At 44.1% G+C, this 16,609-nt stretch overlaps 1 protein-coding gene across 1 annotated transcript in view; it reads left to right on the top strand.

Annotated features, from left to right (window-relative positions):
- DOCK2 (dedicator of cytokinesis 2) overlaps positions 1–16,609 on the top strand; it is a 400,191-nt gene that overhangs the window by 10,043 nt on the left and 373,539 nt on the right. Inside the window, exon 2 of the mRNA XM_080942111.1 lies at positions 14,469–14,552. Coding sequence (XP_080798237.1) covers positions 14,469–14,552 — 84 coding nt within the window. The remainder of the gene's footprint in view (positions 1–14,468; positions 14,553–16,609) is intronic.

Below are 16,609 nucleotides of genomic sequence, written 5' to 3' on the forward strand. Positions count from 1 at the left end.
TTTCTAACTCCACAGTGTATATTCGAAAGTAGGAATGTACATACACTTGCATGTGCCTGTACTATGGGAAACACCCACCTCATCCTAAGCAGGATTTACCCACCTTGGTCCAGCTGATACTGTGAGTTAGACATGATTCTTTGATATAGGTCTAGCTCTTCAATTTTACAGTGGAGTGTCAGTCCATTTCCTGTTGCTGTAACAAAATACCTAAGGCAGAATACTTAACAAAGAAAAAAGGTTTATTCAGGTCACAGCTTTAGTGGGTGAAGATCTGAGATTGATCATTGGCTTTGTCTATTCAGCAGCAGGTGAGGACTTCAGGGTCATTTGTGCTATCATGGTAAGAGTAGAGATGAGACTGGGAAGAGGCCAAGTGTTTCTTTTTATAATCCGCCTAACCAGATTCCACTGGGCTCGGACTCTTGAAGGTTCTACCATTTACTAGTGGTGGCACTTTGAGTCCCACCTCTGATCCCTGAGCCATTATGGGACATACTCAGTCCATGTGAACCATAGCAGATGGTTAAGCAACACGTCTGGCCTCTACCTATTAGAAAGAACATTCAGCCTTCTACATGGCCCCAAACTAGGGCGAAGATAAATATTGCCAGAGAGATAAATAATCTCAAACCGAGGACCTCTGGACTAGAGAACTTATAGTTGGAATCCAAGTCTGACTCCTGTTCATTGGCTGGGACCACTTTGACTCACTAAAGGAAACACAAGGATGTGCAGCCCCAGGGCCCAAGCTCCAAGGCCCTCTCTGGATGATTCAGTTTCCAGGATTGATAGGCATCGGAGCCTCACAACAGCTGACCAGTTTTTGATTTCTATATGTGTCCTTGCTGGAGTAGGTGGCCTCAGATGATCACAATCCTTGGGAGCACCCCTTTGGTTCTTGGCTGTGAGATCAATGTTTCCCTGGGTTCTCAATGATCTTTTTCTGTGGGTGTTCTTGGGTGTTGCAGTTGATGTAGTAGATGTTCAAGTCCTTTGTGTGGAGCTAGACACTTGATATGGGAAATGGGATCATCTGTGATGAAGAGGCTATAATGGGATGTTGGCTATAAGTTGGCTGAAGACCAAGGCTATGGGTACACTCTCCCATTTGCCTATGTCGTGGTTGTGATATCCATGATTCTTGTTCTAGAAGTTTCTTTGCCTACATTTGTTTGTTTAGTGCATGCATGCGTGCATGCGTGCATGTGTGTGTGTGTGTGTGTGTGTGTGTGTGTGTGTGTGTGTGTGTGTGTGCATGAGTGCGTGCACGCACCAAGGCTCTAGTGTGGAGATCAGATACTATCTTGTGAGAGTTGGTCCTTTCCTTTTGCTCTATGAGTCCCGGGCAATGGAGCTCCAGTTGTGAGGTTTGGCAGTAGGGACCTTTACCGGTCAAGCCATACCACCAGCTCCCCGTTCTAGATGATTTTCTGCCTTTTCCATTATACACTTAAAATGTCGACAGGCCCTACAGATTGGGAAAAAGTGGACCCTCCCTCATCCTGGTCAGAGCAAACAAGGGGTTGGAGATAAGCAATCACATTTAGCAGAGGGTGGCATTCTGCCCTGGAGTTTCCTGTTAGTTAGAAAACTGAACAGAAGTGGGTAATGGTGAGCAGTCATTTCCTTCGTCTGTTTTCCCCTAGCAAACAGAGCTTTGAGAGCTCAGGTCCTTAGGCAAAGGGAGGGTGGGATTCTGAACAATTATCAGTTACTTTCCTATTCACAACCAGTGAGTCCTTGGGACAGATACATAGGTTTTTTTTGGAGGCACAGTTACAGAATGCTTCTGAAACATCTTAAGCTGACAGATTTGAACTCTCTTGCCTGACATGAATGATTTGAACTCTCTTGCCTGACATGAATGGGCAGGGTGTGAGGGAGAGGACTTTGGTCAAAAGCCACAGGAGACTGAGCAAAACTCAGTATAGCCTGCGCTCCAAGTGTGCTGTGTGCTGACTTGATTTGCTGCACTGGCAAAGCCCCATCTGGGTGGTTTCCTTCTGTGGAAACCGCAGTTGGTCCTGCAGCCCTGTCAGCCCCAAGGCCAAGTCCTGAGGCCAGCCTCTGGGTTGGAGGAGCCGAGAGTCAGTGCAGAGCCTTATTAGCAAGGACACTAGCACACTGGCATGTGTCCAAGCGTCAGCAGCCAGTGGCGGAGGGGAGGAGAGGACTGTAAGCCAGGTCACGTGCAGACGGAATGGAGAAATGGTTTGGTTGTGCAGAAGAGAAGCCTCAGAGCCCTGGGGATTCAGACTTGCCTTTAGATAAAGGTTTAACTTCACTCAATATTACCCTCTATGCCATAGCCCGCAGACTGCTGGGAAGGGGCGTTAAAGGTGACATGAAGCTGGAAAGGAGTGAGTGATAATCTGAGTAGCTGGCTTTTGGAGCTCTCGTAATAGTGCTTAAAAGAAATGTGACACACATTGATGGAGCTCTTACTGTGGTAGGGCGTTGATCCTGCAGACGGTCCAGCCTTTCATGATTACTATTTGGTGGGTCTTTTGAGAATCCTTTTGTCAGAGAATAAACTCATTGAGAACGAGGATGGCCACCCACGTGGAGTCTATCTGGGACTGCAGATGAAGAAGCGTGCTAGAATGTACTCTCTGGTGTTATAAGGGGGAGGGGGGCGTTAGATTGCAGGTGGTGTGTGGTTACATCATTTGTTCATCTGGAGTTATGATTGGCTGCCTTGTTTAAAAAAAAAAAGACTGGGTGTTGTCTCAATTTCTAGGTTACTTAGAGGAAGCAGGAAGTCTCAGAAATGGTTCTGAAGACCTAGTGAATCACAGTTAGCCTGCTCATCTGAGTGCCTGGACTCAGCACAAGTCCAAGGATCAGTTACAGATCTGGCCTGGAGCCAGAGAGGGGATCCTACTTCCTTTCAGCAGGAGCTGGAGCTGCTGAGGCCGAGAAAGATGGAGTCTCCTGTTCACTGTAGGCTGTCTGCGTTCTAGAAAGACAAGTGTGAGGCACACACACACTCAGGCAGGCAGACCTTAGCCAAGTCCCTCTCTTGGCCTTGTGAAGGGCATGAACTGAGAATAGCACACTGTGGCCTTGGACTTGAGGCCAGAGCCAGTGAAAGATGGGACTGACCTCATAAGCTGGGGTCTGAGACCCTGACTCATGCTTTTTCAGCGTCACTGCCTCCCAAGGAATTTCCATCCCTGAGAATACTCTTGCCCGGTGGTTAGGGCCATAGGGCACACATTGCACTGGACCCCGATCAGTATCCTAGTAACATTGTCTGAGAGATGCCATTAGCACAGTCTTCATAAGAAAATGAGACCCAGAGAGGGGCAGTTACTCACCCAACACGGTCACACTCAACTAAATGGCATCCTTCCAAGCTGGCCTCCTTCCGAGTCACTGAGCTCTCTTTGATGAGTTTAGGGGAACATATGCTACACATACACTCACAGCAACACACCTATTCCAACAAGACCATATCACCTAATAGTGCCACTCCATAGGCCAAGCATATACAAACCATCACCGCAGGTCTCTAGGGAAATGAGTTTTTTAAAAATACCTTTGCCCATTTGTAACTTGGTTTATGTCGCCATTTTGTTGGTGTAATGTAAGAGTTCTTTATAAAGGTCGGAATAGTCTAGACTTACATTCCAGATCTGATTTGTTGCTTTGAGTCTCCGAGTTAACAAATGCCCACTGCAAAGGAGAGTTTCTTTGAAGGTTATTTTGTGGCTATAAATACATGCAGCTAAAGGCACTTTGAAGCCATGTCTACAGCAGTTGTAGGTTCTCCCCTAGGGTCTGTGACCTCCCCATCCATGAGATCTTTTCCCATGCTTCTTTGCTTATTGATGAGTTTGTACTTTAATTACATCATATCCACCCATATCCTCACTCCAAACCCTCTCACACACCCCTCCTCCATTTCCACTCCTTCAAATCCATGGATTAAGACCCACTCAACAAGAGGGATGTCATGCCTCGTATCAGAAACCTAGATATCTACTCAGAACTAAGAGTCATAGTTATTGGAAGAGAATCTACAACCACCAGTTTACTAAACCAGCATAATACCTAAAATTAAAAAAAAATCTATAAACATATATATGTTTGTATATGCATATATTCACAAGTATATTCCCTGTCATGTTTCATATTATGTTACTGTGATGTATAAAGCTGACCATTTGGCATTGGACAACCAATTGGAGCATTCTTTCCTGGGAAAGCTGTCTTTTCTACTCCCAGCTTTCCTCAGGTGTCTGTACTTTTGTTTGTTTTTGTAGGATTGAGGCCTTTTGGGCTTTTCCTTGCCCTCCTTGCTGGGGTCAACCTTGTTCAGTTCACATTTTGGCAGGGGTGTTGGTGAGATGTCATGTGTGTAGCTTCTAATATAAATAGGAGATGAAATCTCACAGCAAACTCCCTGGTCCTCTGGCTCTTACAGCCTTTCCACTCCTTCTTTTGCATTGTTTCCTGAGCCTTAGACGCTGTAGTTGTATCCATTAGGATGGAGCTCCAGAACTCTGTGTTTTGAATGGTTGTGGTTTTCCCCAGTGCTCTCAGCCTGCAAAGAGAAGTTCCCTTGCCGAGAGTTGAAGACTATGCTCCTCTGTGGGTATAAGAACAAATGTGTATAGATTGTTTTTAGGGGTTATGCTGTTTTAGTAAACAAGCGGCTGTAGATTCTCCTCCAACAGCCACGAATTCTTTAGTACAGAGTGTTGTGTTTTATAAAAAGAAAGAGAAGGCCAGGGATATGCTTCGTAGAGCTGCAGTAGGGTGTGGGGAAGAGGTGCCTCTGCGAGACCATGCTGAGGCACCTTTTCCCCATGAGGTACCAGTCACAAGATGATATAGTATAGAATAGAGTTTGTTTAGGACATGGGGGGTTTAAGGGGGTAGGAGAGAGAGAGAGAGAGAGAGAGAGAGAGAGAGAGAGAGAGAGAGAGAGAGAGAAGAAGAAGAAGAAGAAGGAGGAGGAGGAGGAGGAGGAGGAGGAGGAGGAGGAGGAGGAGGAGGAGGAGGAGGGGAAGGAAGAGGAGGAAGAAGAAGAAGAAGAAAGAGGAGGAGAAAGAATAGAGGAGAAAGAGAGGAGAAAGGCCATCCATGTGCAAGTGGAGAGGGGGGGTAATGGGGAGAGAAAGGACAGAGGGGTAAGAGGGTAAGAGAGCAAGAGAGAGAGAGGGCGGGGGTGGACAAACAACTCCTTTTATAGTGAATCTGTCATACCTGGCTCCTGCCAGGTAACTGTGGGGCAGAGCCTAGAAGGAATGCTAACACTGATTGGATATCTATGTTTCTAATATAGATCTCTCTCTCTCTCTCTCTCTCTCTCTCTCTCTCTCTCTCTCTCTCTCTGTTTGTCTTAACTCAATTTTTTAGTGGATATTCTTTGCATTTACATTTCAGATGTTATCCCTTTCCCACAATCCCATCCCCTCTCCCCCTCCCATTGCCTCCATGAAGGTGCTCCCTCTCCCAACTACCTTCTCCCACCTCAGCACTTTGGCATTCCCATACACTGGGAAAATAAGCCTTCACTGAACCAAATGCCTCTCCTCCCACTGATGTCAGAAAATGCTGTCCTCTGCTGCATATGCACCTGGGGCCATGGGTCTTTCCATGTGAACTCATTGGTTGGTGTTTTAGTCCCTGGGAACTGTGGTTTGGTTAGTTGATAATTTTGTTCTTCTCATAGGGTTGCAGACCCTTTCAGCTCCTTCAGTCCTTTCTCTTGTTCCTTCATTGGGGTCCTCATGCTCATTCTGATGGTTAGCTGCAAGCATCTTCTTCTGTATCAGTATGGCTCTGACAGAGCCTCTGAGGAGGCATCCATATCAGGTTCCTGCCAGTAATCACTATTTGGCATCAGCAATAGTGTTTGGGTTTATTGGGTGCACATGAAGTGGATCCCCAGGTGAAGCAGTCACTGGATGATCCTTTCTACAATCCCTGCTCCTCTATTTGTCCTTTTATCTCTTTCCATGAACGTTTTGTTCTTCCGTCTAAGAAAGACAGAGGCATCCACATCCTGGCCTTTGTTCTCTTTGAGCTTCATAAGTTGTGTGGATGGTAACGTCCCTCTTGTTGAGTAGGTCTTAATTCAATTAGAGCTGTTGGTTACTGCCAAGGTGTATGTGCCACTACTGCACTCTTAGGGTTATTGTGCCATGCTAATTATTGATGTGCATAATAGACACCATAGCTGGGTAGGTCAGACTGTTGGCTTCCTCCCTCCTTTGGAGACTTGTACAGAAGCTAGTCCTCAGGGAGAGAGCATTCAGGTACATTCCAGCTCGGAACCCTAAGCTTTTACTTCTAGGGAGTAACTAAGGGTAACATCAGGAGGTTGTAAGTTTGAGGATATGCAACTTTTAACCTTTGCAAACAACTCAAAAGAGGGCTTCTCATGTTTGGTACTGAGGGTTTTGTTAGATGTTCTTTGGCTCTTGAAGGGAGCATTGTCAGCCCAGATGACAAAAGTTGATTCAAACTGTATGTGTATATTTATACACTGAATCATGTACATTGTAGTTTTGTGTGTGTGTGTGTGTGTGTGTGTGTGTGTGTGTGTGAATGGTTAATACTGATTCCTTGTGGCTTTTTCTGACATCCATAACCTCTCTCCCTCCATCTTCTGTGTCTACTTCTCTAAGGGTGCCCCATTTCTCACTTTGTCTATCAGGTCATTTCCTCTCCTCCCACCTTCTTCTGCAGTTACCTTCCTTCCCTCCCCTATTCCCTTGATCAGATCACTTGCACTGTAACATTCCCCTCACTATTTCTTCCCAATGCCCTGAACCTGGCAATGCTCCCATTTTACTATACTGGTTTCTGGCTAGATTTACAGGACCAAGCGTGAGCTAGCTCCTACAAAGCAGGCCTCAAATCTAAACAGAAATGATTTTGCAATCCCTCTAAGAGTCATCTCATTATTACACCAGCAGGTGGGGGCATCTTGCTGAGACTATCATTACTGTAGAATGCAGGGTCATCACTGAGTAAGACCATTGGAGATTTTTCTCCTCCAGCAGCCTGTCGAGAGAACACCATTGGGCACTATGAGAGCCAGTCAACAGGGAGGAAGCTTCCAGCTTGGTTAGTTCTAAATTGCCTTCTTTATGTTCTGCAACCAAAGCATGGGATGGGTTCTACCACAGGGTCTTACTATCTAACTCTGTGAGCAACCTGGCAGTAGCCTGTAATAGTTGGGGGAGGGGAAGCTCTGGGAACTCTCTGATCATCATCTCATAAAGATGTATTCTGTGCTTGGCGCTGGGATTTGTGCTTAATAACCTATGGATTCTGGGGGCCACTATCCATCCTTGTAGGCTGCACGAACTCCTTTAAAATTTTGTTTTAAATTATCTTATAAAGTAGTGGGTTTGCTTGTGACCATTTCCTGCCTCCTTCCCACCCACAAATTCTCCATCTGTCTAGTTTAATAGTACCTGTTTTCTATTGTCTTACTGCCCTTAAGGACCCTCCCTCTTTTGAGACATTTCTAGCTTTCTGATTTCTACAAACATTCTGACTTAGACACATAAACATAAAGACTCAAATCTAAGATCCACATGGGAGAGTCAAATGTGGGGTGTCTGTACATCTGAGCCTGTGTTCCTCACTCTGTATGATTTGACAGCTGCAACCATGTCCCGTAAAAGTGCTTCATTTCACTTTCTTGATAGTGGCTTTGGATGTACAGAGGTTTTAAAACTTCGATGAAGTCCAAATTACCTCTCTCTGTCTCCCTCTCCTCCTCTCTCTCTTCCCCATCCCCTCCCCCTCTCTCTGTGATGGTTTGTATTTGCTTGGCCCAGGGAGTGGTACTATTAGGTGTGGCCTTGTGGAGCAGGTGTGGCCTTGTTGGAGCGTGTGTGTCACGGTGGGTGTGGTTTTTAAGATCCTCATCCTAGCTGCCTGGAAGCCAGCCTTCTGTTAGCAGCCTTCAGATAAAGATGTAGAACTCTCAGCTCCTCCTGCACCATGTCTGCCTGGATGCTGCCATGCTCCTGCCTTGATGACAATGGACAGAACCTAAACCTGTAGGCCAGCCCCAAATAAATGCTGTCCTTATAAGAGTTGCCTTGGTCATGGTGTCTGTTCACAGCAGTAAACCTCTAACTAAAACAATCTTTTTTTTTCTTTGTTTTTATTCTGTTTTGTTTGTTAAAGACAGGGTTTCTCTGTGCAGCTCTGGCTATCCTGGAACTCACTATGTAGACCAGGCTGGCCTCAAAGTTCAAACTTTCTGCCTCTGCCTCCTGAGTACTGGGGTTGAAGGCATGTGCCACCCCTGCTTGGCTAACGTTCTACCTGGTTTTTATATAACATTTTTTTTGGTTATTTCTTTTACTTGGGTTTGTGATAAAACACCATGACCAAGGCAACTTATAAAAAGAAAGCATTTAATTGCGAGCTTGCTTACAGCTTCAGTTGCTGGAGCAGTAACTAAGAGCTCAAATCTTGACCCACAGGCAGCAGGTAGAGAGAGAGAGAGTGAGACAGTCTATGAACTGGAAATCAAACATTTAAATATATGAGCCCAAGGGGCCATTCTCATTCAAGACACCGCATTATGTATCTAAGAACCATGGCGAACTCAGGGCATGAAAAAGCAGTTATATTGTCTTCTAAGAGTTTTATAAACATGTATGATTTTGATATGTTTTGAGTTGATTTTTGAAGGTATAAGATAAACACCTGTTACAGTTGGATTATAAAATGCCCTCCACAGACTTACTTCCTGAAAGAATGGTCATCAACTGTTGGTGCTAAATTTAGACGGTGGGGCCTAGGTGGAGGTCCTTGGGGACTAGTTCTTGTGTATGGCACCTTCCTCCTCACTCCATTGGCTTCGTGTGTGTCCTGAGATGAGTGGACACAGCCACATCTTTTTATTGTCATGAGGTTCTGTCTCAACAAAGACCCAGATGCAACAGTGCCAAGGGAAGAGAGGGAGACTTCTGAAACTGTCGGTCAGAATGAAGCTATGTGTGCAAAGCTGTGTGTCTCAGAGACCGAGAGGTCTGACTCACGCACCAACTGATTTCCATCTATTGGGTGAAGCTACTCTGTCTCTTGTTTGTTGTCTACTCTTTAATCATAAGATGCCAATAAATTTCATTAATGTTTTGTTCTTCAATAGTTAACGTGATCATGTAAACTTTTTCCTTTATGCTACTGATACAAGTATATTTCTTTTATTGTTTTAGATAGCGAATGGTTCTTGCATTTGGATAGCAAACAGTTCTTTCATTCTCGGTGAAATTCCATGGTATCTTTCTTTCTTTCTTTCTTTTTAAAGATTTATTTATTTATTATATATAAGTACACTGTAGGTCTCTGAAGAGAGCATCTGATTCCATTATAGATGGTTGTGAGCCACCATGTGGTTGCTGGGAATTGAACTCAGGACCTCTGGAAGAACAGTCAGTGCTCTTAACCACTGAACCATCTCTCCAGCCCCCGACCATGGTATCTTTCAATATGGCTGCTACATTCCATTTGCTAATCGCTTGTAAATGCAAACATCCAGGTTCACAAGGGATACTGGTCTTTACTTATACATTTCTTGTATTAAGCCAAGACTACCTATAATACCTTGTGAAGTATTTCCTCCTTTCTTTTGTGGAAGAGTTTAAAAAGAATAGGTATTGATTTCTTCAGTCTTATAGAATTCATATTGAAGTAACAGGACATTGTGCTTTCTTTGTTGGAGGGTGCATATGCACGGGTGTGTATTCTATGCACATATTAATGTGAGTTTTTACACACATGTGTTTGTCTGTGGGGGTTGCCAAAGGTCAGAGGTCTCCTTAATGGCACTTCGCCTTACTTGTTTGGAGGCAGGTCCTCTCTCTGAGCCTAGAGCTCACTGACTGAGCTTTGCAGGCTGGCAAATGAACTCAGGGGTCTGCCTGCCTCTACTTCCCCCAGGGGGCTTACAAATGAAGCATCTTACCTGTTTTCTTAACGTGACTGCTAGAGATCAAAGCTTAGGTCCCCAGGTTTCCTTCTTCAGTACTTTACCAGCTAAGCTAGCTCCCTTTGGGGGTAGGGGTGGGGCCGATAACTGAATTTATGTTTTCTTATGAGTCAGTGTTGGTAGCTTGTTTCAAGGCATCCATCCATTTCGTCTAGGTCACCGCAGTTTTGTGGGGTGCACGTGTCGAAAGCCTTGTCTTGCGAAAGTTTCATTTTTGGTTGCGTTCGCTGAGGCAGTCGCTAGAGGACTGTCTGCTTGTGATCTTGTCCCTTTCTAAAAGGTTGGCGGTGGCGTGCACACTTCACTCTGGGGAACAGGAAGCCTCCACACATTTTTACTCTACCGGCCTCTGTTTATCTCTTCTAAGGAACACATTCTGGCCCCCTGTTGCCTTGGCCAGGTCTCCCCCTCCAGTTCGCCTCGCGATGCTTTGTTTTGCGTTGTTTTCTTTCTTTCGTCCTCGGGCTTCCTTTGCCTTTCTTCTATTAGTTATTAAAAGCTGGAACCTAGGTAATGTGAGGTCTCGGCTTTGCTTCCAGTCAGACGTCTACAGCTAGGAAATGTTCGAATCACACCTCTGTGGTACCAGAGCTTCGGTAGTCTGGGTTTGCATTTTAACCCATCTGGAAGATTTCTTAATTTTTCTTGTGAGTTTCTTAGGCATTTTATTTTGCTTTGCTTTTGACCCTCATGTGTGATTTTCTTTTTAAGGTTTTGATTCTGATACGGATCTCCAGCTTTATTTCTCTGTGGTCACAGAAGACACTACTCACGGTCTTGTGTGACTTTAACTGCCAGAGGTTTGCTGTGGGGCTCCGCTTGTGCCCTATGCTGCAGAGTGTTCTGAACGCAGAGCAGGAACTCTGCTGCTCTGGACAGTAGCGTCTTGCAGATGTTGGTCACGTTCAGTTGTTTTTGTTATTGGTCATTTCCTGTTTCCTGTTGGACTTTGTGCCTAATTTTTCTATCCATTGCTGATAGCCGGTTAATGAGATCTTCCACTACTGTAGTAGAACTGCCTATCTCTTTAATTGGGTCGATGTTTGTTAATATCTGTTCTACATTTGTAACTCTTTTTTTTTTTTCTTTTTTTTTTTTAGCATCAGACTTACTTGAGTACCTAAAGCTAGTCTCTGGAAACAGCATGTAGTTGGATTAGAATTTTTTTTCAATATTTCTTGCAATCCCTTTTTAAAAATAAAAAATTATATGTATATACGTATGTGTGTGTGTATGTTGTGTGTGTATGTTGTGTGTGTATGTGTATGCATGTGTGTGTGCATGTGTATACATTGTATGTGTATGTGTATGCATATGTGTATGTATGTATGTATGTATGTGCATGTGTGTGCATGTGTGTATGTTGTATGTGTGTGCATGTGTGTGTGCATGTGTGTATGTATCTGTGTGTGTGTTTGTACATAGGTGTATGTGGGTTTGTGCATCTGGAGGCAGTGCCCTCAGAGGACAAAAGAAGGACTTGGGTCCCCTGAAGCTACAGTATAGGCATGTGAACCTTCCTAAGTAGGAGCTCAGAACTGATCTGTGCAAAAGTGATGTGTGCTCTTAACAGCTGAGCCTTCTTTCTCACCTCAGTAACCTCTGCCTTTTGACAGGAGGTGTGATCTCCATGCACATTTTAAAGTAGATAGTGAGGAAATCTTTTCTCTTTTCATGTGGCTGCGGGCTTCGTGTATATTTTACATCTTTGTTTTTGTTGATTCTCAGTTTTCCATTGCAACTTTGTTTACGCTTGATTAGTTTTCCCTCTGTTTTCTAAGCCTGAGCAGTGGGTCATCCCTTCACGGTCACACTTTGTCCTGGGTTCTCCTTTGTCCCTCTTTCACACTTGTCTGTGTTTGTTCCCTTTTAAAATTTGTTTTCCCTTTGTAAATGTTTTCAAGGTTATTTAATTTTTAAAATTATTTTGAAGTGGTAATATGTTAATCCACTCTGAACTCCCTGCCGGCAGTGCGGGCCTTTCTGAACCACCCAAAGCTCTGGATTCACAAAAGAAAGACACACATGCACAACTACCCTTACTTTTAATATTCCTTAAGCAGCTCAGTATCTGGGCCACTCCCCAACGCCACATGGCTAACACACACCCCTTCCAACATTCCTGAGTTAGTTCTTACTAAATCTGTATTTCATTTTTGCCAAAGCCTGCAGAGCAGCGACCCTCCTGGGGCTGCTTTCTGTCCCACCTGCACCCTTCCTGCGAGGTCTGTCTCCTATTCCCTCATCATGGCACCATCCCCTTTCCCTCTTCCTCCCGTCTCTGGCTTCCTGCTTAACCATTGACCATGCGTAACTTTATTGAAGAGTCAAAATCAACTGGGTGCAGGCTTCCTTTAGTCTTATGTGCAGGACACAGCGAACCGGATTTTGGGTAAACATCATTAGCATGAGAAAACTAGCTGCTACCATATTTGTTTCATTTTTTATGTATATAAATATTTTGCTTGCACACCACATGGGAAAGGTGCCTACAGAGGCCAGAAAAGGGTGTCAAATCTCACTGGGATTGGGGTTACAGATGGTTAAGTTGTCATGGGGGATCTGGGAATCAAACTCGAACCCTCCAGAAGATCAGTCAATGGTTTTAAAGCTGAGCCGACGCTCTGGCCTTTAAAACTGTTTTGTTAGGGATTATTGATTAACTTGATCTTTAGAACTAATTACTTTATTACTTTATTTATTTATTTATTTATTTATTTATTTATTTATTATTTAGTCGGGACTAAAATTAACTGTACCCTCAGAGTATATGCCTCCCGGTGTGACACAATGCCTGATGTAATGGTTTGAGAGGAGGAAGGTTTATTTTGGCGTCACGGTTTCAAATGACTCTCTGGCCGTCACTGATGGAAGGCATTGTAGAGTGGCTCCGTCTCGAGGTGGGAGCTTCTGGTGGTGACTTGTCATATGTGGATGAGCCAGGAAGCAAAGTCTGGGACTAGAGAAGAGTGCCATCAAAGGCCCACCCCTACTCACGTTTCTACCAGTCAGGCCCAAGATCCTAAAGGCCGACAACCTTCAAAGTGGAGTCACAGTCGAGCTTTCTAACTGGGCTTTCTAACCGTAAGCCCATGACGGGGCAGTTCAGGTTCTTAGACAAAGATGATGATGTAAAGGCTGGAGTAATGGAGCACCCTTTACGTTTCAATTTTGTTGCTGAGATGGAGTAGACAGGGAACAAGAGGCCCCCCAGTTTAGTGGGCGAGAGTATGGATGTGGGTTGAATTTCCTGGCATTTGGCATTTCTTATTGTCCGGACTTAGGTTAAGTATTAAGGCCTAGACGGAATGTTAGAGCCTAGGTACAGTATGGAGGTCTAGGTAACAGCTACCTGGCTAGCCTGCCATTATAAAGCAACTTTTTAATATGATTTTTTTTTTTTTTTTTTTGCTGTTACTAGGACCCTTTCTAATGCCAAGACTGATTACACATTCTCTTACGTTGTGTGCCTTTGGAAACCAATCGAGATAGAAGTCATTAGAACTTCTTTGTATACTTACCCACAATAAGCTTGGACCGGAACCAACCATTCAACAGTACTTCCTGCACTGTGTATAAGATTTTATGATATAAGCTGGCCCTGGGATGAACCCTAACATAAGAGAGACACCTACTCTAATATAAGAAACTATATGGAGTAAGGCTTCCATTTTCAGTAGTGGTTGAGTAAAGTTTAAATTCCCAAGACCTCCCTGGGAACTAACATCCTGCTCGGCATAAATGTTAGATAAGTTCCATCTTATCTAATGGTAGACAGGCTAAGACATGAATATTAGACAAGGTAAATCTTCCACCACAGTTGGATATACCAACCAATGGAAGAAATGAACGACGAAAACATATTCTTATGGAAATCCCCTATGCTTAAATCCGGATTGGTGAAATTACTTGGCACAGATGTTTGGTGAAATTACTTGGCACAGATGTTTGTGCATTTTGGGCATAAAAAGCCTGTAGAATTTTAACTTGGGGTCATGGTTAAGTTCTCAAACCTGGACTATGTCCCTGGCCATCCACTTCTGGGTGTATACTCAATAAACTATCCCCTATCTGACTGAGATTGGTGTTTATGTGGTTTGTGAGGCAGTTCCTGGATCCCAACATTATCTTGATGACTTTGGCCAGGATGTCTTTCTTTTTATTGCTGAGCTCACAGCCCCTGCCTCACATGAGCTGCTGTGAGCAGAAGAGAAGATACACACCTCGTGTCTGGAGCACAGCAAAAAGCTAAATGTGTGTATGGTACAAATAGCCTCCTGGTCATCCAGGCTACAGTGCAGTGTTGGAAGAGGTGGGTTTTAAAGCGGCACCATACCAATGATTGAAGTGGGCACCTGGCTTCTGCACTGGCCTTCTGTAGTCCATCTGGGTTTCATGCATGTGAGAGAGACTCAAGGCAGACACCACTGTATGAAAGAAGGATCACGGTACCCAGAGGTCTCCCTGACTGTCTCCATTTTCTATTGCACAGCCATTTACAACTTCCAAGGCAGTGGAGCCCAGCACCTCACTCTACAGATTGGCGATGTGGTGAGAATACAGGAGACTTGTGGAGGTGAGTCAGTATTGCTTTTGTGCCCCTCAGATGCTGGACCCGTCACCGTAAGAAACCAAGGTGTCCACAGTACTCTCTCTAAACACATGCTTGAGTGACGAGTTTAAACACGTCTTACTCATTTAATACAGTCAGCCCTTTGTGTTCATGGGATCTACATCCATGGGGGTTCAACCACCTAAAGACAAGACAACATCACATCTGCAATACATATATTCAGCTTCTGTCATTATCCCATAAGCAATACAAAGCTATTATTGTTTTTATTGATTATTTTATTTATTTAAATCTCAAATGCTGTCTTTCTTCCCAGTCTCCCCTCTGCAACCATCCCCCCCATTGCATCCCCTCTCATCTTTGCCTCTATGAAGGTAATCCCTCCCACCCCACTCCTCTAGCATCTCCCTTTGCTGGTGCAACAAGCCTCCACAGAACCAAGGGCCTCCCCTTCCATTGATGCCAGATAAAGCAATCCTCTGCTACATACATGTAGCAAAAGCCATGGACCCACCCATGTATACTTTTTGGTTGGTGGTTCAGTTTCTGGGAGCTCTGGGGTGGTCCAGTTAGTTCATATGTTATTCTTCCTACAGGGTTGCAATACCCTTCACCTCCTTCAGACCTTCCCTAATTCTTCCACTGGGGTCTCTGGGCTCAGTCCAATGGTTGGCTGTGAGTGTCTGCATCTGTCTTAGTTGGGAGATGGAAGAGCCTCTCAGAGGATAGCCATACTAGGCTCTTGTCTGCAAGCATGTCTTGGCATCAGAAACAGTGGTGGGGTTTAGATGGGATGGATCCCAAGGTGGGGTGGTCTCTGGAGAGCCTTTCCTTCAGTCTCTGCTCCATTTTTTTTGTTGTTGTTCCTGTGTTTCCTTTAGATAGGCACAATCCCGGGTTATAAATTTTGAGATGGGTCAATGGCCCTTCTCTCAACTGGGGCCATGCCTATCTCCTGGAGGTGGTCTCTTCAGGTTCTATCTTCCCTCTGTTGGGTATTTCAGCTAATGTCATCCCCATTGGGTCTTCAGAGCCTCTCCTAACCCTGGTGTCTGGGACTTTCTAGTGGTTTCCCTTGTTCTATGCCTTCCATTGCTACATATTTCTATTTCTTCTCCTGGCCCTCTGGACTTCTCTCCTGTCTCTTTCCATACCTGAACCTACCTCCCCTTTCCCACTGAGGACTCTCCTTCCCTCTACCTCCCATAATTATTTTGTTTCTCTTTCTAAATAGGATTGAAACATCCACACTTTGGCTTTCCTTCTTGTTAAGCTACATATGGTCCGTGAATTGTATTGTAGGTATTCTGAGCTTTTGGGCTAATATCCACTTGTCAGAGAGTACATACCATATATGTCCTTTTGGGTCTGAGTTACCTCACTCAGGATAATATTTTCTAGTTCCATCCATTTGGCTGAAAAAATTCATGATGTCCTTGTTTTTAATAGCTGAATGGTGTTCTATTGTGTAAATGTACCACATTTTCTGTATCCATCCTTCCATCGAGGATCATCTGTGTTCTTTCCAACTCTGGCTATTATAAATAAGGCTTCTATGAACATAATGGAGCACATACCCTTGCTATATGTTGGACCATCTTATGGGCATATACCCAGTACTGATAGAACTGGTAGAACTATTTCCAATTTTTTGATTAATTTCCAAAGTGGTTGTACCATCTTGCAATTCCACCAATGTAATGGAAGAGTGTTCCTCTTTCTTCACACCCATGCCAGCATCTGTTGTCACCTGAGGTTTTTATCTTAGCTACTTTGATTTGTGTAAGGTGGAATCTCAGTGTTGTTTTGATTTGCATTTTCCTGATGACTAAGGATGCTGAACATTTCTTTAGGTGCTTCTTGGCCAATTGAGATTCCTCAGTTGAGAATTCTCTGTTTCACTCTGTAACCCATTTTTTTTTAAAACTAGGGTTATTTGTTTGTTGTTTTGTTTTTGAGGTTAGCTTCTTGAGTTCTTTATATATTTTAGATATTAGGTCTCTATCAGATGTGGAGTTTGTGAAGATATTTTTCCTAAACTGTGGGTTGCCGATTTGTTC

Source organism: Micromys minutus, assembly GCF_963924665.1.
Source record: "Micromys minutus genome assembly, chromosome: 31".
Lineage (NCBI taxonomy): Eukaryota > Metazoa > Chordata > Mammalia > Rodentia > Muridae > Micromys > Micromys minutus.